The sequence below is a fragment of the Bombina bombina genome, unplaced genomic scaffold (genome assembly GCF_027579735.1).
Source record: "Bombina bombina isolate aBomBom1 unplaced genomic scaffold, aBomBom1.pri scaffold_1502, whole genome shotgun sequence".
Taxonomy (NCBI): Eukaryota; Metazoa; Chordata; class Amphibia; order Anura; family Bombinatoridae; genus Bombina; species Bombina bombina.
Genome location: NW_026512111.1, coordinates 27,501 through 52,231, shown reverse-complemented (window position 1 = coordinate 52,231; position 24,731 = coordinate 27,501). Strand labels below are relative to the sequence as shown.

The 24,731-nt window shown below is 37.7% G+C and overlaps 1 protein-coding gene across 1 annotated transcript in view; it reads right to left on the bottom strand.

Moving 5' to 3' along the window:
- The window catches only part of LOC128644132 (collagen alpha-1(XVI) chain), a gene marked incomplete at its 3' end in the record, with an annotated part of 36,215 nt that overhangs the window by 5,750 nt on the left and 5,734 nt on the right, over positions 1 to 24,731 (bottom strand). The window contains exons 3-4 of the mRNA XM_053696845.1: positions 23,615 to 23,680; positions 19,177 to 19,294 (exon numbers count right to left, since the gene is read on the bottom strand). Coding sequence (XP_053552820.1) covers positions 19,177 to 19,294; positions 23,615 to 23,680 — 184 coding nt within the window. The remainder of the gene's footprint in view (positions 1 to 19,176; positions 19,295 to 23,614; positions 23,681 to 24,731) is intronic.

Here is a 24,731-nt window from a genome sequence, read left to right as displayed (position 1 = left end):
CACTGGCGACGCCAGAAATTTGTACTTGCGCAGATTTCTGGACATCGCTGGTTTGTCAGACTTACGGCACGTTAGCATCTGACGGCGACTTATATGGGATAGCTCGAGTTGCGAGCTGAAACTGCGGGCAACGCCGGTTCCCTCGCTTGCGCCGCAAACTGCGATCTATATCGGATCGCGCCCCTGATTAGTTGTGGATCCTTACAGTGGAGTGTTTACTTTGGAAGGGGGATAAGGAGAAACCAGTGGTGTATTGTACAAAAGAGATGAGGCATGTATAGGTTATTATACATTTGTGTGTTTTCAGGACTTAAGATGGTTGGTCGGATTGTGTAGGCTAAGAGGATACCTAGTTTAGGAATGTATTGCAATTGCCAAATTTGATAGATACGGAGTTATTTTGTTTACTAGATATTGTAGCAGTGTGTTAATACTGCTGCTGTTATTCTTTAACGGGAGTAAGCACAATGTTATCTATATAGCACACATGAACTAACACTCTCTAGCTGTGAAAAGATGTCAAAATGCACTGAGATTAGAGGCGCCCTTCAAGGGCTTAGTAATTAGCATATGAGCCTACCTATGTTTAGCTTTCATCAAAGAATACCAAGAGAACAAAGCAAATTTGATGATAAAAGTAAGTTGTTTTAAATTGCATGCCATATCTGAATTATAGAAGTTTCATTTTGACTAGACTGTCCCTTTAAATATACAAATACAGACATCCTATATCCAATTACTTGAGTTGTGGCAGCAATAGAATTTTGCAGTGCAAGTCAATTTGTGGTGAGCAGGAAGAATGATGTTAAAATTTGAATAAGCCCATTTTATAAGGAACAATACTTAAAGTGACAGTTAGCCCAAATTTTTTTCCCCTTTAAATTATTCCCAATGATCCATTTTACCTGCTGAAGTGTATTAAATTGTTTACAAGTAGCTCCTTTACTCCTATTTCAGCTTTTGAAATAGCTTCTTTAGCCTGTGGTATAGCCACCTGTACTGAAAGTTTCTATACTGGAGTATACGCTATTGATAAGCCCATGTAAACACAGCCAGCAGAAGAAGTTACACTCTCAGTGGGGTGCAGTGCAGGATAGTTAAATAATAAAATTATAATTTTCCATTGTTCTCTCTAAGTATTGAGCTTTGGTTTTCCAGACAAATTTAAGATAAGGAAACTTGAATGTGTACACAGAGTGATAACATAATGAGATCTGATATTTAACCCATTGTTATAGGCTGTGGTTTAAAAAGCACGGACCCAGCTACTTCATATACACAAATAAACCTAAAAATACAGTTTCTTAAATACTTTATACTCTGAAGCTGGTATAACAAGCCATTGAAAATACAGTAACCCCTTAACGACCGACGAAGTACAGCGTACGTCCTCTAAAAAAATACAGTAAACAACCGGGACGTACCCTGTACGTCGTCGGTCTGGGAAAACGGTGGAAGCGATCTGTGGCCCTCTCTGCACTGGACATCGATGGCCAGTATCGTTGGTGGGTGGGAGCCGAAGTTTGGCCATCGATGGGCCGTGTGATGTGGAGGGGTGCGGGATCGACAGAGGCGCGCACTGACATGCGCGCGTGCACGGGGGCAGGCGCGTGCACGGGGAGGGAGCAGGTGGGAACCGCTACAATATGGCAAAAGTCGAAATGTAAAAATGGGAGAAAGGGGAGAGGCAATCAATTGTGGGATGGGGGAGGGAAGAGAGCTGTTTGGGAGGGATCAGGGGGTCTGATGTGTCAGGTTGGAGGCTGATCTCTACACTAAAGCTAAAACTAACCCTGCAAGCTCCCTACAAGCTACCTAATTAACCCCTTCACTGCTAGCCATAATACAGGTTTGATGCACAGCGGCATTTAGCGGCCTTCTAATTACCAAAAAACAACACCAAAGTCATATATGTCTGCTATTTCTGAAGAAAGGGGATCCCAGAGAAGCATTTACAACCATTTGTGCCATAATTGCGCAAGCTGTTTGTAAATAATCAGTGCGAAACCTAAAGTTTGTGAAAAAAGGAAAAACATTTGTTTATTTGATCGCATTTGGCGGTGAAATGGTGGCATGAAATATACCAAAATTGGCCTAGATCAATACTTTGGGTTGTCTACTACACTACACTAAAGCTAAAATTAACCCTACAAGCTCCCTACAAGCTCCCTAATTAACCCCTTCACTGCTGGGCATAATACACGTGTGGTGCGCAGCGGCATTTAGCGGCCTTCTAATTACCAAAAAACAACGCCAAAGTCATATATGTCTGCTATTTCTGAAGAAAGGGGATCCCAGAGAAGCGTTTACAAACATTTGTGCCATAATTGCACAAGCTGTTTGTAAATAATTTCAGTGAGAAACCTAAAATTGTGAAAAATTTTACTTTTTTAATTTGGTCACATTTGGCAGTGAAATGGTGGCATGAAATATACCAAGATGGGCCTAGATCAATACTTGGGGTTGTCTACTACACTACACTAAAGCTAAAATATATATGTCTGCTATGTCTGCTATTTCTGAACAAAGAGGATCCCAGAGAAGCATTTACAACCATTTATGCCATAATTGGACAAGTTGTTTGTAAATAATTTCGGTGAGAAACCTAAAGTTTGTGAAATAAATTGTGAAAAAGTGAACGATTTTTTTTACTTCATCGCATTTGGCGGTGAAATGGTGGCATGAAATATACCAAAATGGGCCTAGATCAATACTTTGGGATGTCTTCTAAAAAAAATATATATATACATGTCAAGGGATATTCAGGGATTCCTGAAAGATATCAGTGTTCCAATGTAAGTAGAGCTAATTTTGAAAAAAAGTGGTTTGGAAATAGCAAAGTGCTACTTGTATTTATTGCCCTATAACTTGCAAAAAAAGCAAAGAACATGTAAACATTGGGTATTTCTAAACTCAGGAAAAAATTTAGAAACTATTTAGCATGGGTGTTTTTGGTGGTTGTAGATGTGTAACAGATTTTGGGGGTCAAAGTTAGAAAAAGTGTTTTTTTTCCATTTTTTCCTCATATTTTATCATTTTTTTTATAGTAAATTATAATATATGATGAAAATAATGGTATCTTTAGAAAGTACATTTAATGGTGAGAAAAACGGTATATAATATGTGTGGGTACAGTAAATGAGTAAGAGGAAAATTACAGCTTAACGCAAACACAGCAAAAATGTAAAAATAGCCTTCATCCCAAACGGACAGAAAATGGAAAAGTGTTGTGGGCATTAAGGGGTTAATGAAAACTATTTTACAGTGTACAATCCCTTTAAAAGGAACAGTCTAGTCAAAATTAAACTTTCATGATTCAGATAGGGCATGCAATTTTAAACAACTTTCCAATTTACTTTTATCATCAAATTTACTTTGTTCTCTTGGTATTCTTTGTTGAAAGCTGAACCTAGATAGGCTCATATGCTATTTCTAAGACCTTGAAGGCCGCCTCTTTTTTGCTCCATTTTGTGTACATCGGTTTAGCGAGCAAGCAAAAACTTTTCACTTTCAAGTTGTAATACGAGCGCTACCCGACGTGCCCAAAAAGCTTGCTTCTAGCGGAGTAAGAGCTCAAGCAGGAGCGTTAAATACTGCTCCACTTGTAATCCGGCCCATAGTTAACAAAAGAACAGTGAGTATCCAGTTGCAGACCTAAGGACTGATGGGGATTACGAGTGGCGCACTAACTGTTGTGCACAAGCAATAAGGGTTCATTGTGGTTCTTTGCGCACATCGGAAGTAGTGCGCGTATTACAGGTTGAAAGTAAAAACTTTGCTTGAGCGCAATTTAATTTACAAGTCAGGAAAGCATGACTTCAGAGCTCTGGCTGTTACACAAGACAAAAAAGTTGCACAAAATACATCAAAATTATATTTAAAAGTAGAGTTACACTCATAATAACACTATCTAATAAAAAATATTGAAAAAAATATTGCATAAGAAAGTTATAAGGTCTCTAAGATATGAGGTCTCAGGTTTTAGAAAAAAAGGATTGTAAAGGGCTTTAACATAGAGATACATGTCTAAATATGTGTATGTTCTGTATGTGCATATACCTGTACATATATACAGTATATATATATATATATATATATATATATATATATATATGTGTGTGTGTTTATATGTGTGTACATATGTATTTATAAGTGTATTTAATAAAGTGTTTATCTATGTATTTAATGTAAATATTTCACATTCCAATGTTCTTCACATAGGGGTATATGTTCTAAGTATTTTAAATAGATATTCCTATATATATCTGCATATATCTATACCTATATATAATCATAAAGATAAACAGATATAGATATATATTGTTGCAAAGAAAAATTACATATATATATATATATATATATATATATATATATATATATATATATATATTATATATATATTCCTGTGAGATCCAGCACATACATTTCATAAAGCAACTGCTGGGGTACACTCCAATAATACCATATACTACTTAAATACTAAAAGGCACTCTGTGTTTTTCCTAAAAAACGGAGAGTGCCTTTTAGTATGTAAGCTATATATATATATATATATATATATATATATATATATATATTTAAGAATAAATAGAACGTATTCTGCTATATGAAGAACATTAAAATGTGAGATATTAATATTTGGCACACTTGAGAAAATGCAAACGGTTTGCGCAACCTTTTGGGCTATGGGGGAATACTTTAACGTGTTTGCGATATTTTAAGTTTAGCTTTTTGCGCACATCTTTAGAATAGAAAGATTGGTGCAACAATGCCCATAATAAAGAATGGGTTCAATGAAACATTAGTTAGAAAGGTGTAAACAGTTGGGGGGGGGGGCTTTGCTGGTTGCTAAAACACCTACTTATAATTTTGGAGAAATCCTACTGGTATGAGATAAATGTATAAAAAAAAATGTTAGTCGGTCGACTCTCTTCTATACCTTTACCCTGAACTCCTTTACTTGATAATCCAACCTTCCCTCTAAAACTACCTTCAGCTAGTCTAACTAGACTAAATTATAGCCGTTGCTTAATCCCTTGTAACTCCGTCCTCCAAGATGGCACTGAAACATCATGTTGATCGCCTAGACTCCATAGGCCCTAAATTTGATCATTGATATAAATAACTTTAATTATCCCACTTTTTCACCAGTCACCCTCAAAGAGTGAATATACGCCGTGCACCCACAACATTTAAAAGGTTTTGGTATAATCCCACCCCCTGCAAAGACACACTATCCCTTGCTTACAAACTGCTTTTTAGACACCACTTGGACATATTACCATCTTATACTGCATGATGGGGGGGAGGAATATCAACAACCTATAGCAAAAAAAGAGTAGTGGTTACAGAGTTTTAAGCAGATGAGTAAATCTACCTCCTCAATTTTGGTTATGGAAATGAACATGACATTTTTGTAGCAATGGTATCTTACACCAGTATCTGATGGTATTTTGGTACAATATATATCTATACTTATATAAACAAGTCCAATATAAATGGCACACTCCAACATATACAACTCCCTGGAGCACTGCTAAACACTGATACAGAGATCCAGACTATATCCCAGAGCTGGCTGGAATCCCCAGAATATATAGTAGGCCTACACAGGTAAGTGGCAAAAAATCAGCCTTTTATTAGACAAAAATACGAATTGGCCTGTTGCCAAATGTTTCAGCTCACACAGGAGCTTTCCTCAGTGGAGGCCCAAGTAGACATAAAGTACATAGCAATAAAACATCCTTATATACCCTTATAAAACACAAATTAAACCCACCTGTGTTAATCAATCTCCAGAGCAAACACATCATTTGCACTGTGTCTATAGGCCACACCCATCATTAGCTGCGCCTATTATTGACATCATCAGTATCAGACATAGTTACCAAGGCAACCTATAAACACAACTGGGCTCCAATGATCCATACCCAATCGTCATGAGGACACGCCCGCCGGCTTTACGTAGGCAAACAGTATTAATAAAGAAATGAGAGTTCTTGAAGATCCAAAAATTTGAGAGACTTACTGGTCCTTACGGATCCTATGCACTGTTACCAAAAAGGGACATGGTTACCTAAGGATAAACTATGATGTTTCCGATGTGGCAATTGTGTAACGTGTACTAGTATGGGTACAGGGAACAAATTCCATACTAATAAGGTGTTCAACATTCAACACAGATTAATGTGCACATCGGAACACGTTATATATATGTTGATCTGTCCATGTTTCCTTTGCTATATCGGTAAAACAACAACTTCATTCAGAGAAAGACTTGCAAACCATAAGTCGGCTATCCGCCTGGCTATTGACAAAGGACATTCGGACCAACCTGTAGCAAGGCACTTTGTGCAGGCTGGACACTCTATCTCCTCACTGAGAACTATGCTAATTGATCATCTCCCACCCCTGAATAGAGGGGGAAATAGAGGAAAAGAGCTTCTTAAATTGGAAGCATGCTGGATTTTTGCTTTGGACACTGTGTCCCCAAGGGGATTGAATAGCAGTGTTGATTATGCTCGCTGCTATCGATAGTTGAGTGTTTTCTTACAACTTCACTATGAGGATGGATACTACAATCAAGACTACATGTCTGGACACTATGTCCCCAAGGTGACATAATAGTAGTGCTGTTTATGTGTGCTGCTATTGTTAATCTAGTGCCAGACAATAACAGACTGATGGGGATGAAGACTACAATCAAGATTTGCTTTGCTTATTATTATGGACTCTTATGGATATCTAAGTCCTCAGTACTCTTGCTGATATGGGCATATGTTTCTACCTATTTCTTGGGACATGAAATCATGTGATATGCTGCAAATACAGATGGTTATGGCTCCATCAGGTCTTGACACAGCAATGCGTAAATCTCCTTAAGTGTTTTATTATGATGCTAGAATTATATGTATATTGCAAAATATTTATTTAGTGTAATATCAAGAGCGTCTGTTATATGTGCTTATGCTTTGCATAACTATCTAGCTAGAACGCTTGAATGCTATAACCCTAATGCAGCTTGTTTGTATATAAGTACACAATATGTAGGTTTATATGTTGCTCTGACTCTGTCTCCAGAACTCTCATTTCACTTACCTGTGTAGGCCTGCTGTATATTCTGGGGATTCCAGCCAGCTCTGGGATATAGTCTGGATCTCTATACTTATATATAATGGATAATGATTTGAACTGTTCTGCAATCAGCTCTCTATCCTAATGGCATTTTTATTGTAGATAGAGCGCTGATTGAAAAACAGTTCAAACTGTTAGATTACAAAAAATATTACTTTTGAAGTGTGTGGCGGGAGCGTAGAGTATTAGAATGGCACGGCTAGATTAAAAAGTAAGTTAAAGCGAATCTTCATTCTAAAATATCACTAACATTCATAATCTGATTATAAAAAGTGGAAAGTTTACCATCATTTTAATGCTGGTAGCGGGGGAGGAGGAGCTTCTGTGCATGATATGGGAAATGTATCCTAAACTTTAATGTTATTGTCTGATGAAGATGCAGTAGGTCAAGGGTGGGTATTGTTTTAAGTGTTAGAAGTATTTATAGGCTATGGTCTACAATTAAAGTATGAAGTCTGCTTGAGTGTGTAATTTGCTCCAGATGCTCTGCAGTGCCAGATCATTTTTTGCAGGGTGATATGGATGTTGCTGAAAGAATAGGGCAGGAATCACAGTATTGAGAGCAGCTATGTTTATTGTTGATATTAATGTGCTTGTGTATTATGAATTTGTAAGGTGAATGCAGAATAGGATAGCAGTATTCATTAAGAGACAGATTACAATTGATGCACTAATTGTTGCGTGCAAGCGAAAATGGGTGTATTGTGTCTCTTTATACGCAACGTATGTAGCACACGTATTACAAATTTAAAGTAAATGTGTTCACTTGAGCGCAATTGAATTTAACATGTGTCAGGATATTATGACTTCAGAGCTCAGTTTAACTGTTATGCTTGACAAAAAAGTTACACAAAACACATAGAAAATGTATTTAATAGTACAGTTACACTCATAATAACACTATCTTATAAAGATTATTATATAAAAATAATTGCATAAAACAGTTATAAAGGGTTCAAAGATATATCTAAATATGTATATGTGTGTATACTGTATATATATATATATATATATATATATATATATATATATATATATATATATATATATGTGTGTGTGTGTGTATTTATGTTTATAAATGGATTTACAGACAAATATACACATATAAACACATAAATACATATGTACACATATATAGACATATATAGAAGTGCAATGGAGCCCTTTGAAGTAAAGTAGCTGAAAACATGTAAAATCATATTATACAATATTCATATTTAATAAAAGTTTTAACTATGTATATAAATTGTACCAGATATTTTAGCTTTTTTCCTATTAAAGCACAACTAAATGCCCATAAGCACACACATACACAAAGAGAAAACTTTTTTCTTTTATAAAGATTTATGGCTCTATGTCACAGACTGATGAAGATCAATTCTGAGATCAAAACATCAGAGGTATAAACAAACGAAAGTTCACTCACGGCTAGATTTGGAGTTTTGTCGGTAACGACCCGAAAAACTAACGCCCGCGTTTTACTGGCTGCACCATAAAAATAACTCTGGTATCGAGAGTCCACATAAAGGCTGCGTTAGGCTCCAAAAAAGGAGCGTAGAGCATTTTTAACGCAGCTTCAACTCTCGATACCAGAGTTGCTTACGGACGCGGCCAGCCTCAAAAACGTGCTCGTGCACGATTCTCCCATAGGAAACAATGGGGCTGTTTGAGCTGAAAAAAAAAACAAACACCTGCAAAAAAGCCGCGTTCAGCTCCTAACGCAGCCCCATTGTTTGCTATGCGGTAACCCTTCCGACGTCTGCACTTAACACTCTAACATGTACCCCGAGTCTAAACACCCCTAACCTTACACTTATTAACCCCTATTCTGCCGCCCCCCGCTATCGCTGACCCCTGCATATTATTATTAACCCCTAATCTGCCGCTCCGTAAACCGCCGCTACTTACATTATCCCTATGTACCCCTAATCTGCTGCCCTAACATCGCCGACCCCTATATTATATTTATTAACCCCTAATCTGCCCCCCTCAACGTCGCCTCCACCTGCCTACACTTATTAACCCCTAATCTGCCGAGCGGACCTGAGCGCTACTATAATAAAGTTATTAACCCCTAATCTGCCTCACTAACCCTATAATAAATAGTATTAACCCCTAATCTGCCCTCCCTAACATCGCCGACACCTAACTTCAATTATTAACCCCTAATCTGCCGACCGAATCTCGCCACTATTCTAATAAGTGTATTAACCCCTAAAGCTAAGTCTAACCCTAATACTAACACCCCCCTAAGTTAAATATAATTTAAATAACGAAATTAATTAACTCTTATTAAATAAATTATTCCTATTTAAAGATAAATACTTACCTGTAAAATAAATCCTAATATAGCTACAATATAAATTATAATTATATTATAGCTATTTTAGGATTTATATTTATTTTACAGGTAACTTTGTATTTATTTTAACCAGGTACAATAGCTATTAAATAGTTAAGAACTATTTAATAGCTAAAATAGTTAAAATAATTACAAATTTACCTGTAAAAGAAATCCTAACCTAAGTTACAAATAAACCTAACACTACACTATCAATAAATTAATTAAATAAACTACCTACAATTACCTACAATTAACCTAACACTACACTATCAATAAATTAATTAAATACAATTGCTACAAATAAATACAATTAAATAAACTAGCTAAAGTACAAAAAATAAAAAAGAACTAAGTTACAAAAAATAAAAAAATATTTACAAACATAATAAAAATATTACAACAATTTTAAACTAATTACACCTACTCTAAGCCCCCTAATAAAATTACAAAGCCCCCCAAAATAAAAAAATGCCCTACCCTATTCTAAATTACTACAGTTCAAAGCTCTTGTACCTTACCAGCCCTGAACAGGGCCCTTTGCGGGGCATGCCCCAAGAAATACAGCTCTTTTGCCTGTAAAAAAAACATACAATACCCAAGCCCCCCAACATTACAACCCACCACCCACATACCCCTAATCTAACCCAAACCCCCCTTAAATAAACCTAACACTAAGCCCCTGAAGATCATCCTACCTTGTCTTCACCATACCAGGTTCACCGATCGGTCCAGAAGAGCTCCTCCGATGTCCTGATCCAAGCCCAAGCGGGGGGCTGAAGAGGTCCATGATCCGGCTGAAGTCTTCATCCAAGCGGGGCAGAAGAGTTCTTCCATCCGATTGAAGTCTTCATCCAAGCGGCATCCATCCGGAGCGAAGCGGCAGCATCCTGAAGACCTCCACCGCGGAACATCCATCCTGGCCGACGACTGAACGACGAATGACGGTTCCTTTAAATGACGTCATCCAAGATGGCGTCCCTCGAATTCCGATTGGCTGATAGGATTCTATCAGCCAATCGGAATTAAGGTAGGAATATTCTGATTGGCTGATGGAATCAGCCAATCAGAATCAAGTTCAATCCGATTGGCTGATCCAATCAGCCAATCAGATTGAGCTTGCATTCTATTGGCTGTTCCGATCAGCCAATAGAATGCGAGCTCAATCTGATTGGCTGATTGGATCAGCCAATCGGATTGAACTTGATTCTGATTGGCTGATTCCATCAGCCAATCAGAATATTCCTACCTTAATTCCGATTGGCTGATAGAATCCTATCAGCCAATCGGAATTCGAGGGACGCCATCTTGGATGACGTCATTTAAAGGAACCGTCATTTGTCGTTCAGTCGTCGGCCAGGATGGATGTTCCGCGGTGGAGGTCTTCAGGATGCTGCCGCTTCGCTCCGGATGGATGCCGCTTGGATGAAGACTTCAATCGGATGGAAGAACTCTTCTGCCCCGCTTGGATGAAGACTTCAGCCGGATCATGGACCTCTTCAGCCCCCCGCTTGGGCTTGGATCAGGACATCGGAGGAGCTCTTCTGGACTGATCGGTGAACCTGGTATGGTGAAGACAAGGTAGGATGATCTTCAGGGGCTTAGTGTTAGGTTTATTTAAGGGGGGTTTGGGTTAGATTAGGGGTATGTGGGTGGTGGGTTGTAATGTTGGGGGGCTTGGGTATTGTATGCTTTTTTTTACAGGCAAAAGAGCTGTATTTCTTGGGGCATGCCCCGCAAAGGGCCCTGTTCAGGGCTGGTAAGGTAAAAGAGCTTTGAACTGTAGTAATTTAGAATAGGGTAGGGCATTTTTTTATTTTGGGGGTCTTTGTTATTTTATTAGGGGGCTTAGAGTAGGTGTAATTAGTTTAAAATTGTTGTAATATTTTTCTTATGTTTGTAAATATTTTTTTATTTTTTGTAACTTAGTTCTTTTTTATTTTTTGTACTTTAGCTAGTTTATTTAATTGTATTTATTTGTAGCAATTGTATTTAATTAATTTATTGATAGTGTAGTGTTAGGTTAATTGTAGGTAATTGTAGGTAGTTTATTTAATTAATTTATTGATAGTATAGCGTTAGGTTTATTTGTAACTTAGGTTAGGATTTCTTTTACAGGTAAATTTGTAATTATTTTAACTAGTTTTTTAAATAGTTAGTTTAAATAGTTCTTAACTATTTAATAGCTATTGTACCTGGTTAAAATAAATACAAAGTTACCTGTAAAATAAATATAAATCCTAAAATAGCTATAATATAAATATAACTTATATTGTAGCTATATTAGGATTTATTTTACAGGTAAGTATTTAGCTTTAAATAGGAATAATTTATTTAATAAGAGTTAATTAATTTCGTTAGATTTAAATTATATTTAACTTAGGGGGGTGTTAGTGTTAGGGTTAGACTTAGCTTTAGGGGTTAATACATTTATTAGAATAGCGGTGAGCTCCGGTCGGCAGATTAGGGGTTAATAATTGAAGTTAGGTGTCGGCGATGTTAGGGAGGGCAGATTAGGGGTTAATACTATTTATTATAGGGTTAGTGATGCGGATTAGGGGTTAATAATTGAAGTTAGGTGTCGGCGATGTTAGGGAGGGCAGATTAGGGGTTAATACTATTTATTATAGGGTTAGTGAGGCGGATTAGGGGTTAATAACTTTATTATAGTAGCGCTCAGGTCCGCTCGGCAGATTAGGGGTTAATAAGTGTAGGCAGGTGGAGGCGACGTTGTGGGGGGCAGATTAGGGGTTAATAAATATAATATAGGGGTCGGCGGTGTTAGGGGCAGCAGATTAGGGGTACATAGGGATAATGTAGCTGGCGGCGGCGTGCGGACGGCAGATTAGGGGTTAATAAGTGTAGGTAGCTGGCGGCGACGTTGTGGGGGGCAGATTAGGGGTTAATAAATATAATACAGGGGTCGGCGGTGTTAGGGGCAGCAGATTAGGGGTACATAAGGATAACGTAGGTGGCGGTCGGCAGATTAGGGGTTAAAAAAATGTAATTGAGTGGCGGCGATGTGGGGGGACCTCGGTTTAGGGGTACATAGGTAGTTTATGGGTGTTAGTGTACTTTAGAGCACAGTAGTTAAGAGCTTTATGAACCGGCGTTAGCCCAGAAAGCTCTTAAAGGGACAGTATACACTCATTTTCATATAACTGCATGTAATAGACACTACTATAAAGAATAAGATGCACAGATACTGATATAAAAATCCAGTATAAAACTGTTTAAAAACTTACTTAGAAGCTGTCAATTTGGCTCAGTTGAAAAGGTAGCTGGAAAGCCCACAGCAAGTGGTAAATAAGACACTCCCCCCCTCCCCCTTCTTTTGCATATGAAAAGACCCTTTACACACACAGGAGCAAGCTGGAGTAGGTAGTCGAGCGTATTCACATAAAACTTTGGGGCTTTGTTAGGAGTCTGAAAATCAGAGCAATGTTATTTAAAAATAAGCAAAACTATACATTAATTAAAAAAAAAAACTTTATGGGCTATATAAATAGATTATCTACAAAACATTTATGCAAAGAAAAAATGAGTGTATAATGTCCCTTTAACTACTGACTTTTTTCCTGCGGCTGGAGTTTTGTCGTTAAATGTCTAACGCTCACTTCAGAAACAACTCTAAATACCGGAGTTAGGAAGATCCCATTGAAAAGATAGGATACGCAATTGACGTAAGGGGATCTGCGGTATGGAAAAGTCGCGGCTGAAAAGTGAGCGTTAGACCCTATTTTGAGTGACTCTAAATACCGGCGGTAGCCTAAAACCAGCGTTAGGAGCCTCTAACGCTGGTTTTCACAGCTACCGCCAAACTCCAAATCTAGGTCTCAGTTTGTTCAAAATTGTATTTTTTTTGGAATGGGTAGGGATGACTGGTACTTTAATTACTGCACAGTGAGTTACTAATTACACTTGGAATCTGTATTGATGCCAAAAGAAGGTCTGGCACTAGCTATAGCTTCTCTTGCCTGCGGATAATTCGACTCTCCTGGCAGTGAAGGGGTTGATAGTGTATGACTAACTTGTGATTAAATTTATAACAAAGTCTCTGTGAACAAAACCCCAGGCCACAATAGATGCTCAGTATAAAAAAGCAAGAAATAAAGAAAAAAAAATAAAGCTCACCAATGCATCCTGAATTAACCCTAAGAAACAGATGGCTAGATCACGAGTTTTGTCGGTAAGGCTGTGCGATGCTAACAAGTCTTTTTTCCTTACCGCTCACTTAAGACAACACTGGTATTATGAGTTTTCTGCAAGCCGGCGTTAGCCTCAGAAAAGTGAGCGTTGAGCAAAATTTAGCTCCACATCTCACCTCGATACCAGCGTTGCTTACGGTAGCGGTAAGCTGGCAAAATGTGCTTGTGCACGATTTCCCCATAGGAATCAATGGTGCTGAGCTGGCTAAAAAAAAAACTAACACCTGCAAAAAAGCAGCGTTCAGCTCCTAACGCAGCCCCATTGTTTCCTATGGGAAAATGCTTTTTATGTCTGCACCTAACACCCTAACATGAACCCCGAGTCTAAACACCCCTAATCTTACACTTATTAAGTGTAAGATTAATCTGCTGCCCCCCGACATCGCCGACCCCTGCATTATATTATCAACCCCTAATCTGCCGCTCCGGACCCTGCCGCCACCTACATTATACTTATAAACCCCTAATCTGCTGCCCCCCAATATCGCTGACACCTACATTATAGTTATTAACCCCTAACCTGCCCCCCCAATGTCGCCGCAACTATATTAAATTTATTAACCCCTAATCTGCCGCCTCCAACGTTGCTGCCACTATAATAAAGTTATTAACCCCTAAACCTAAGTCTAACCCTTACCCCCCTAACAATTATTATTTAAATAAATCTAAATAATATTACTATTATTAACTAAAGTATTCCTATTTAAAACGAAATACTTACCTATAAAATAAACCCTAAGATAGCTACAATATAACTAATAGTTACATTGTATCTAGCTTAGGGTTTATTTTTATTTTACAGGCAACTTTGTATTTATTTTAACTAGGTAGAATAGTTATTAAATAGTTATTAACTATTTAATAGCTACCTAGTTAAAATAAGTACAAATTTACCTGTAAAATAAAACCTAACCTAAGTTACAATTACACCTAACACTACACTATTATTAAATAAATTAAATTAATTAACTACAATTAGCTAAAATTAAATACAATTAACTAAAATAAACTAAAGTACAAAACCCCCCACTAAATTACAGATTTTTTTTTTACAAGAAGTTTAACCTAATCTAAGCCCCCTAATAAAATAAAAAAGCCCCACAAAATAATAAAATGCCTTACCCTATACTAAATTACAAATAGCCCTTAAAAGGGCCTTTTGCGGGGCATTGCCCCAAAATAATCAGCTCTTTTACCTGTAAAAAAAGAAATACAACCCCCCAACATTACAACCTACCACCCACACACCCCTACTCTAAAACCCACCCAATCCCCCCTTAATAAAACCTAACACTACCCCCTTGAAGATCACCCTACCTTGAGCCGTCTTCACCCAGCCGGGCACAAGTGGTCATCCGATCCGGGCAGAAGTCTTCATCCGATGGGGCAGAAGAGGACATCCAGACCGGCAGAAGTCTTCATCCAAGCGGCATCTTCTATCTTCTTCCATCCGACGAGCAGCGACTCCATCTTGAAGACATCCGGCGCGGAGCATCCTTCCAGCACGACGAACTAACGACGAATGACGGTTCCTTTAAATGACGTCATCCAAGATGACGTCCCTCGAATTCCGATTGGCTCAATGGCTGATCTTAGGGTTAGACTTAGTTTTAGGAGTTAATAAATTTATTATAGTAGCGGCGACGTTGGGGTCGGAAGATTAGGGGTTAATAATTGTAGGTAGGTGTCTGTGACATTGGGGGGGCAGATTAGGGGTTAATAAAATGTAACTAGTGTTTGCGAGGCGGGAGTGCCGCGGTTTAGGGGTTAATACATTTATTAAAGTGGCGGCAATGTACGGTCGGCATATTAGGGGTTAATAATTGTAGGTGGGTGGCGGCGACGTTGGGGACGGCAGATTAGGGGTTAATAAATATAATGTAGATGTCAGCGATGTTAGGGGCAGCAGATTAGGGTTTCACAGGTATAATGTAGGTGGCAGCGAAGTCCGGTCGGCAGATTAGGGGTTAAAAAAATGTATTATAGTGTTTGCGATGTGGGGGGGGGCCTCGGTTTAGGGGTTAATAGGTAGTTTATGGGTGTTAGTGTACTTTTTAGCACTTTAGTTAAGAGTTTTATGTTCCGGCGTTAGCCCATAAAACTCTTAAAGGGACAGTATACACTAATTTTCATATAACTGCATGTAATAGACACTACTATAAAGAATAAGATGCACAGATACTGATATACAAATCCAGTATAAAACTGTTTAAAAACTTACTTAGAAGCTGTCAGTTTGGCTCTGTTGAAAAGGCAGCTGGAAAGCCCACTGCAAGTGGCAAAGAAGACACTCCCCCCTCCCCCTTCTTTTGCATATGAAAAGACCCTTTACACAAACAGGAGCAAGCTGGATAAGGTAGCTGACAGTATTCACATAAAACTTTGGGGCTTGGTTAGGAGTCTGAAAATCAGAGCAATGTTATTTAAAAATAAGCAAAACTATACATTTATTTAAAAAAAAAAACTTTATGGGCTATATAAATAGATCATCTACAAAACATTTATGCAAAGAAAAAATGAGTGTATAATGTCCCTTTAACTACTGACTTTTAAGGTAGGAGTCTGGACAGGAGAGGGTCTACCGCTCACTTCTTCCAAGACTCGTAATACCAGCGTTAGGCAAATCCCATTAAAAAGATAGGATACACAATTGACGTAAGGGGATTTGCGGTAGCCTCGAGTCGCGGAATAAAAGTGAGCGGTACACCTGTACCTGTCAGACTCGTAATACCAGAGGGCATTAAAAAGCAGCGTTGGGACCTCTCAACGCTGCTTTTTAAGGCTAACGCAAGACTCGTGATCTAGGCGAGAATAAGTGAAAGAAGCCATGATGTTCCTAGTGCAGTGATAAAGATGTCAATATTATTGTTAAATGCATGCAAATACCTTACATTAAGCAAATATTTTTAATATAATTGTGGAAAATGCATTCAGTTGTCTGCCCACAATATTAGTGATGCCTGAAGCAAAAGTCAAAATTGGTCTTTGGTTAGTATTTTAGAAAAACGGTTGTCAAAAGTTATAAACTGGTCACATGCACTATGTATAACTGGGTTTGTATATAATTTTGCATATGTCCACCGTAATGATGGATCTGTTAAATAGTGACATTCTTAGGCTAAAGAACATAGGAATTTCAAGTTTTTCCATTAAAAAACACATTAAAATACATTAAAAATTATTGGACTGGGAAGGGCTCAAAAGTGTGTATATATATATATATATATATATGTCTATATATGTGTTTACATGTGTATTTATATGTTTATGTGTGCATATATATGTATGTATATGTGCACATATATTTTTACACATATAAACACATAAATACACATGTATACACATATTTAGTCATATAGATAGATGATAGATATATAGGGATCCATTTATTAAAGTCTGGCGGGCATGATACACTGTAGCGTATCATGTCTGCCAGACATCGCTGAATGCAGACAGCATACGCTGTCCGTATTCAGCATTGCAGAAGCAGTTCTAGGGGGTGTCAATCAGCCCAATCGTATAGGATCGGTGCGAATTGCTGTACGCAGCCTCAGAGGTGACAAATGAGTTAAAGAGCGGCGGTCTATAGACCGCTGCTTTTTAACTCCTGTTTCCGGCGAGCCTAAAGGCTCGCACGGAAACAGGGTGAATTGGCCCAATTCGGCCAATAATAAATTGACCCCAGAGATAGATAGATAGATAGTTAGCGCGTTCACAATATTCATTGAATGTATAGGTTGCCCTTGAGTGAAATCGGGCATGCTAACCCTTCTCTGGTTAACAAGCTTCACCATGGACTCGTAATATCAAATCACATGCAATGTTATCGTCCTGTGCTATCATTAGCACGCCACTTGTAATCTGGCCCATTGTTGGTAATTAAGGTACTGAATAAAGACTGAGATGTTGGACATAAACAGAAAGGGGTATATTTATTAATGTGCCAGTGGACATGATACAATGTAGCGTATCATCTCAGCCGCACATCGATAAATGCTGACATTATACGCTGTCGGCATTTATCATTGCACCAGCAGTTCTTGTGAATTGCTGGTGCAATGCCGCCCCCTGCATATTCACGGCCAATCAGACGCTAGCAGGGGGTGTCAATCAACCCGATCATATTCAACCAGGTTCATTTCTGTCCGTGGCCTCAGAGCAGACAAGTTATAGAGCATTAACAAAATGTGAAATGTTTTTTAAAGTTTTACTTTTTGAGTCACCAGCTCCTACTGAGCATGTTCAAGAATCACAGAATATATGTATATGCATTTGTGATTGGCTGATGGCTGTCACATGGTACAGTGGGAGTGGAAATAGACATAACTACTAATAGACAAATCTACTACTCATTTGAAGTTCAAACTAAATGCTATTGTATTGTCTTGTTATGACCCATTTGTTGATTATGCAAATCTACTGTATTTACTGGTCCTTTAATCTGGCTAAAATGGAATGAGCAAAGGAAAGAAGATGATGTAATTTTTAAAAGAATATGAGTAGCATATGTTAGTAATTAAAGAACCAGTAAACACAGTATATTTGCATAATCAACAAATGCAAGATAACAAGACAATACAATAGCATTTACTCTGAATTTCAAATGAGTATTAGATTTTTTTCTAACAAATTTCAAAGTTATGTATATTTCCACTCCCCCTGTACCATGTGACAGCCATCAGCCAATCACAAATGCATATACGTATAGTCTGTGTATTCTTGCACATGCTCAGTAGGAGCTGGTGACTCAAAAAGTGTAAATATGAAAAGTCTGTGCACATTTTTTTTAATGGAAGTTAATTGGAAAGTTGTTTAAAATGACATGCTGTATCTGAATCATGAAAATTTAATTTGACCTGAGTGTCCCTTTAATGCAAGTCTACATTAAGGCAAAGTTAATTATATTTGCAACTACAGGAGAAGATAGATCATTTATAGTATTTATGCTATAAAAGTTCTAAATAACAGAAATGTGTAGATTTATTCTGGTAATACTTGTTGCTTAGTATGTACAATATCAACACATTTGTAAGGGATGTCCTGTTAATGACTATGCTCGGTTGAAAAACAGGCAGTGATTTCATAAAGCAGGCCTACACATCCATCCAACCCAGAGCAGTCTGGGAGTAGTGCCAGGAATAAAAAAAAATATAAGCTTGCAGCTCTCTATTGCGTAATGAGTTGGCTGGTTGCCTGGGTTGATACTGTGCCTGAGGCTCACTTTCCAAGATTAGGAATAATTTTTACAAGACTCTCAAATAGCATCCCTCAGGGTGTACTCCTTGAGAATATAAATTACAAAAGGTAGCATATCACCCATGAATGGCATGAGTGGAATAAGATTTCAAAAAATGAAGACAAAAAAAAATTATATATTGGGTCAAAATCTGCTTCAGTCGTTAAGTCCTATGTCAATGCATTTTTGCAAATCCTGTCTAATGTTCAATGCATTAATTGCTCACTGCATAATTCCTTCCATATTTCAGTACTCACGCTGTTGGTTGTACCAGCCTGGCTCCTCCAAGCCTCATAATCATAGGGCCTTTAGGGTTCCGAATTTTCTTTACTAAACTCGTCTTCTGAAGGGAGAACCGCCGGATGAGATTGAATCCTGGAGTGTAAAAAGAAGTCACAAATGTAGTGAATAAGTTCCAGAGCTGCATGCATGTGCAGAGGCCTCCTCTATAGTTTTGGCAAGGGGGACCCAAATAATATTGAGGGTATGAGAAGGAGTAGTTTATAAAAAAAGTGTTTATGGTATTGGGGTATAGTATATAGTATATAGTGTTTAATCTTTATATAGGACACAGTGAATGTTGGAACAGGGGTGGGGTATACATGGAAAGGGGGATAGAGGAGCTGAGGAGCGCCACATATGTGTCTTGCCCAGGGCCACATGAATGCTAATGGTGGCCCTTCTTTCATTCCTTTATCAATTTTAAATACCAGCATTACAGATACATTCTCTTGAACCACAATGATTTTTATAGCTATAGATCTTAAATAAAGATAAAACACCCTGTACTTACAAGTATTTTCTTTATTATTTCAAGAATTAACATGCAAAATGTCTGTAGAAACTATCTGAATGTATTGACACTTTGTACAATGAAATTGTTTTTTAGTTCCCAAACGTTACCCAACACCACTTGCCTGATTTGGAGGAGCCAATCCAAACTTGTTACTAGAGCAGGCAAGGCTTGCCAAGGTCATTTTGATAGCATAATTTGAATTATAAATTTTATATTACAATCTCAAAGTGTTTAGTGTTCATAAAACCAATAATGATTGTATTTCCAAAGATATATAGCCCTTGTATATTATTTAAAATAAATTTGCAAATGAGTTTACTAGGTAATGAGCAATTCTAATACTACCATGTTTTAGTAGTATAGTTCTAGCTAAGGGGGGAGACAGAGGGTCATAATGCCATCCCCCCCAAATGAATGCTTGGTTATTCTGGGAGTAGTGCATTTGGGATTTTTAGTGAGAGTACATGTGGGTCAATTTTATTTCCTTTGAGTGTATCTCATTAAGAATGCTAATTGTGGTGTGCAAAATAAGATAGAGGGCTAGATTACGAGTAAAGCGCAAAGTTGCACGATATCGTATGCGCGATATTTGTGCTCCACTTAGTAATACACTCAGCAAATGTGCACTGGTATTAAAAGTAAAGTGCAACATTACTGCACCCTTTTTTTTAGAAATTAACTGTACACTTTATTTGGGTGGAAATTGGGTGACAAAGTGCTACCGCGAACTTGCGACAGCATTAACCAGCCACTTGTAATAGCTGGTTATTTAGCGTGCGCCCATAAAGGGGCAAATTTGCCCGTTAACGGGCACAGTTTAAAATTGCGCTCTACTTGAAATCTAGCCCAGAATCTTTAGTTTTCACACTGCACTATATGATGTTAACATTTTACAGTGTCAGGTCCTAAGAAAGTGAAAATGTTAGCTGAATTTACAGATCAGCATATAACATAAAGGGACATATTTATCAAGCTCCTGGAGGCTCGCCAGAAACAGAAGTTATGAAGCAGCGGTCTAAAGACCGCTGCTCCATAACCTGTATGCCTGCTCTGAGGCCGCGGACAGAAATTGCCAGACACCCCCTGCTAGCGGCCGATTGGCTGCGAATCTGCAGGGGTCGGCATTGCACAAGCAGTTCACAAGAACTGCTGATGCAATGATAAATGCAGAGAGCGTATGCTGTCGGCATTTATCGATGTGCAGCGGACATGATCCGCTATATTGTATCATGTCCACTCGCACAGTCATAAATATGCCCCACAGTATTAATGATGAACTAGAGAAAAACACAGGTGTAGCCCGGCAGCCAATATAATTCAATAAACCACACACACTACCCCCTATTTCTAATCAGAGACTAACTGTACCTTTAATATTTATACTGGACCTACAGCAAAAGTATTTACATCCACTTTATATGTGATAGACATGGGATTAATCAGAAAAAAGGAAAAAGAGATGGAGCGCAGGTGTTTTAGAGAGGCTGTGAGGCACCAAGGAAGTAAATTCTGTTACAGAAACTGTAACACCTAAAGTTTAACAATTGATTGGCTACATGTACCAAGCCTTCAAATCTAATTAATTATTAAAGTGATGGTAAAGTTTCCAATTCGTATAATCAGATCCGGAATGGAAAGGATATTTTAGGTGGACTTTATTTCATCCATTCTAATGAAAGATACGCTATAACTAAAATTTAAATATAGCGATGAGATTCTAATAACCCCACACTCTGGCCACCCACTTCAAAAGTATTTTATTTTTATGAGCTAACTTTGAACTGTTCAACTATCGGCGCGCTAGCCATACGGCACAATTTTTGGTGTGACCTGATTTAAGAACAGTTTGGAGAACGATTGGATGAATTAAAGTCCAAGTAAAATATTGTTCCCATTCTGCATCTGATTATACGAATTTGAAACTTTACCATTATTTTAATCTCATTGAATGTACTTAGAAGCCTCATTTAAGTAAATGTTTTTTTCTACTTCAAATATGCAACAGTTTATGCCCCCAAGTAACGATGTTCCACTGTTTGGGATCAGCTTCCTAGAGATGAAGCTTGTTATCAGTAACAATACACAGAATTACTTATCTCAGTCTTTCCTGTTGTGTTCCTTATAAGGACCTATTCAGTGGATTCTTTCCATTTCTACATTTTCAATTAAGCATGGTTTAGCTAAACAGAAAGTAAATCAGCAAGCTTGTTTTCTTTTATCTTTTCCAGAATAGCCACCACATGCAATTTGTTATGTCTGCTACATTTTAAAGCTTTTTTTACTTTACAAAGCAGGATATGGACATTCTCTTGTCAGAAGGTTTGTTGAGTAGCTTTTATGGGGACATTAAACTGCTGCTGCATTGGTCACTACCAATGTTTCCTCTAAGGCTAGTTTTGTAAGCAGCCCAGCAGTCAAACAGTTAATAAGGGAACCACAGCTTGCAGTCTGCATTGTGTAGTGTTTGTTAATTGCTCTAATTAACTGTTTCACTGCTGGGTTGCTCACAAAGCTGGCCTTAGAGGGAACACTGTTCACTACTCACCATACTGTTGTTTTTCCTTCTGTCTGTTATATGTGTGCTACCCAAAAAAAACAATACAGCTGTGAAAAGCCAGGAGCAAAAATAAGTAAGCTTCAAGTGGAATCTGGGTTTAAAGCTTAGTCACACCCGGACATGCAAATGTCTGACTTTGGTGGTAAATATGGTGCAAATAAACGCTGCCTAGCAGTACTATACTAATTATGTTCTTGTTACAGAGTGATGGCTCCTACAGGATGCTTAGCTGTGGCATGAGAGTGTGTGTGTGTCTGTGTGTTTGTCAGTGTCTTTGTGTGTGTGTGAGTCGGTGTATGAAAGAGTGAGTGTCTGTGTGTGTAAGAGTATGTGTGTGTTTGTGAGCGTGAGTGGGTGTGAGAGTGGGTGTCAGATAGAGAGGGTGTGAGTGCAAATATCTATGTGACAAGGCACAAGAGTGTTTATGTTTGGCCTGAACTAAAGGTGGCAATCTTAAAAAGGGTTAAATAAGAGAATTACTCTGAAAACAGCTGCACGAACAGGAGGAAAAACAATAGCTTGGTGAACAGTAACCATCCTGTTGAAGTTATATCCAACAGTTTAATGTACCTTTAACTCATCCTTCTGACAAGTGTTGGGAATGGCTGGGTCATTATTATTTGATTACATATTTTTTTGTCTGTTATTTTCTTATTATTATTTAAGGTTATTGGTAATTCCTTCTTTTTAACTTATTGTGTACCATTGAATTTAAAGCCATTAGACATGAAGCTGCATTTCTCTGTATTTTATTTGTGTGTGAATTCTCTCTATTATGGTGCAATATTTTGTCTAGCTCTTGACAACTGCTATTGTACAATATATAAATTGCAGCTGATATATTTACACAAATGTAGCAGATTTCTTACCGTTCCCTGACATCTTATTACCTATTTCTTGGCATCAAAATCTGTGCCAAGTGGCATAAACTTCCCCAGATAATGATCTACAGCAGGAGTAAAACATACTGTTGTCGGTGAGCTGCAGGCGCATAATAAGATTGTTGTCTACTAGAGAGCGCTCTCCCTTGTATTGTTGCATAGATCACAATGTGACACTTTTTCAGGCACCTATAAAATAAGCTGTTCTGCCTCTTATAGAGAATGTGGAAAAAAAATGATATGAGAAAATGAAACACAGAAGGGAATACGGAGCTGAAGTACAATGTTTAGGTATAAGAAAGAAGAAAATAATTCAGTGTTATAATAAAATAGGAGACAGAAAATCGGTAGACAATTACAGCAAAAACATAACAATGTCCTACAAGCCAAAGCATGAGTTGCCAATATATAAATACAGCGGCACAATAATATTTAGTGGTTTTGTTCTGCTTTAGACGTACCTGTGGTGTTAATGCTTCCATCACCTGCGATGAGGCCTTCATGTTCTAAACTTGGACACAAATCTCCTGCCAATAAGAAAATGTAGACATCAGGAACCCTGACTTCAGTTATTCTTAAAACTGATTTTTGTTGTTGAGGTAAGCTCCAGTGTGTCTTTGAAATACAGTGTGCTAGAACCTATGAATTACAGTATGCTAGAACCTATAGAATTATAGATTGCTAGGACCTATGAATAACAGTATGCTAGAACCTATAGAATTATAGATTGCTAGGACCTATGAAATACAGTGTGCTAGGACCTATGAAATACAGTGTGCTAGGACCTATGCAATACAGTGTGCTAGGACCTATGAAATACAGTGTGTTAGGACCTATGAAATACAGTGTGCTAGGACCTATGAAATACAGTGTGCTAGGACCTATGAATTACAGATTGCTAGAACCTATAGAACTATAGATTGCTAGGACCTATAGAAATACAGTGTGCTAGGACCTATAGAAATACAGTGTGCTAGGACCTATGAAATACAGTGTGTTAGGACCTATGAAAATACAGTGTGCTAGGACCTATGAATTACAGATTGCTAGAACCTATAGAACTATAGATTGCTCTTGCAATTTGATAACATTCTTGCAAAACTGCTGCCAAATAGTGTTCCACACACTCCTGAGTTTATATCCCTGTTTTTCAACACAAGATAGCATGAAAATGAAGAACATTTGATAATAGAAGTAAATTAGAAAGTTATTTAAAAGTTTATGTGCTATCTGAATCATTAAAACTAGATTATAATTTTTTTTAACACTAATAAGTAAATATTTTACATGAAATTACCAGTTAAATTTAATATCCCTATAACTCATCTAACAATAAGAACATATTAAGTTATGTTATGAGGCTACCCAGGAGTGAAACCCTCACAGTTATAATAAGGGTTATTATTAGTGCAAAGCTGTTGTGTTGATCACATGCCCAAGGCTAATACGTTTTCTCTCACCGTATAACTTGTCATTTCATATTGAAGATTCATTTTATTTTTGTAAATGAATCTTCCTTTCTGTTTATTCTCTCGGGTCAGGTGTGAAATGAATTTGTGGCATCTTTGCACAATGTGC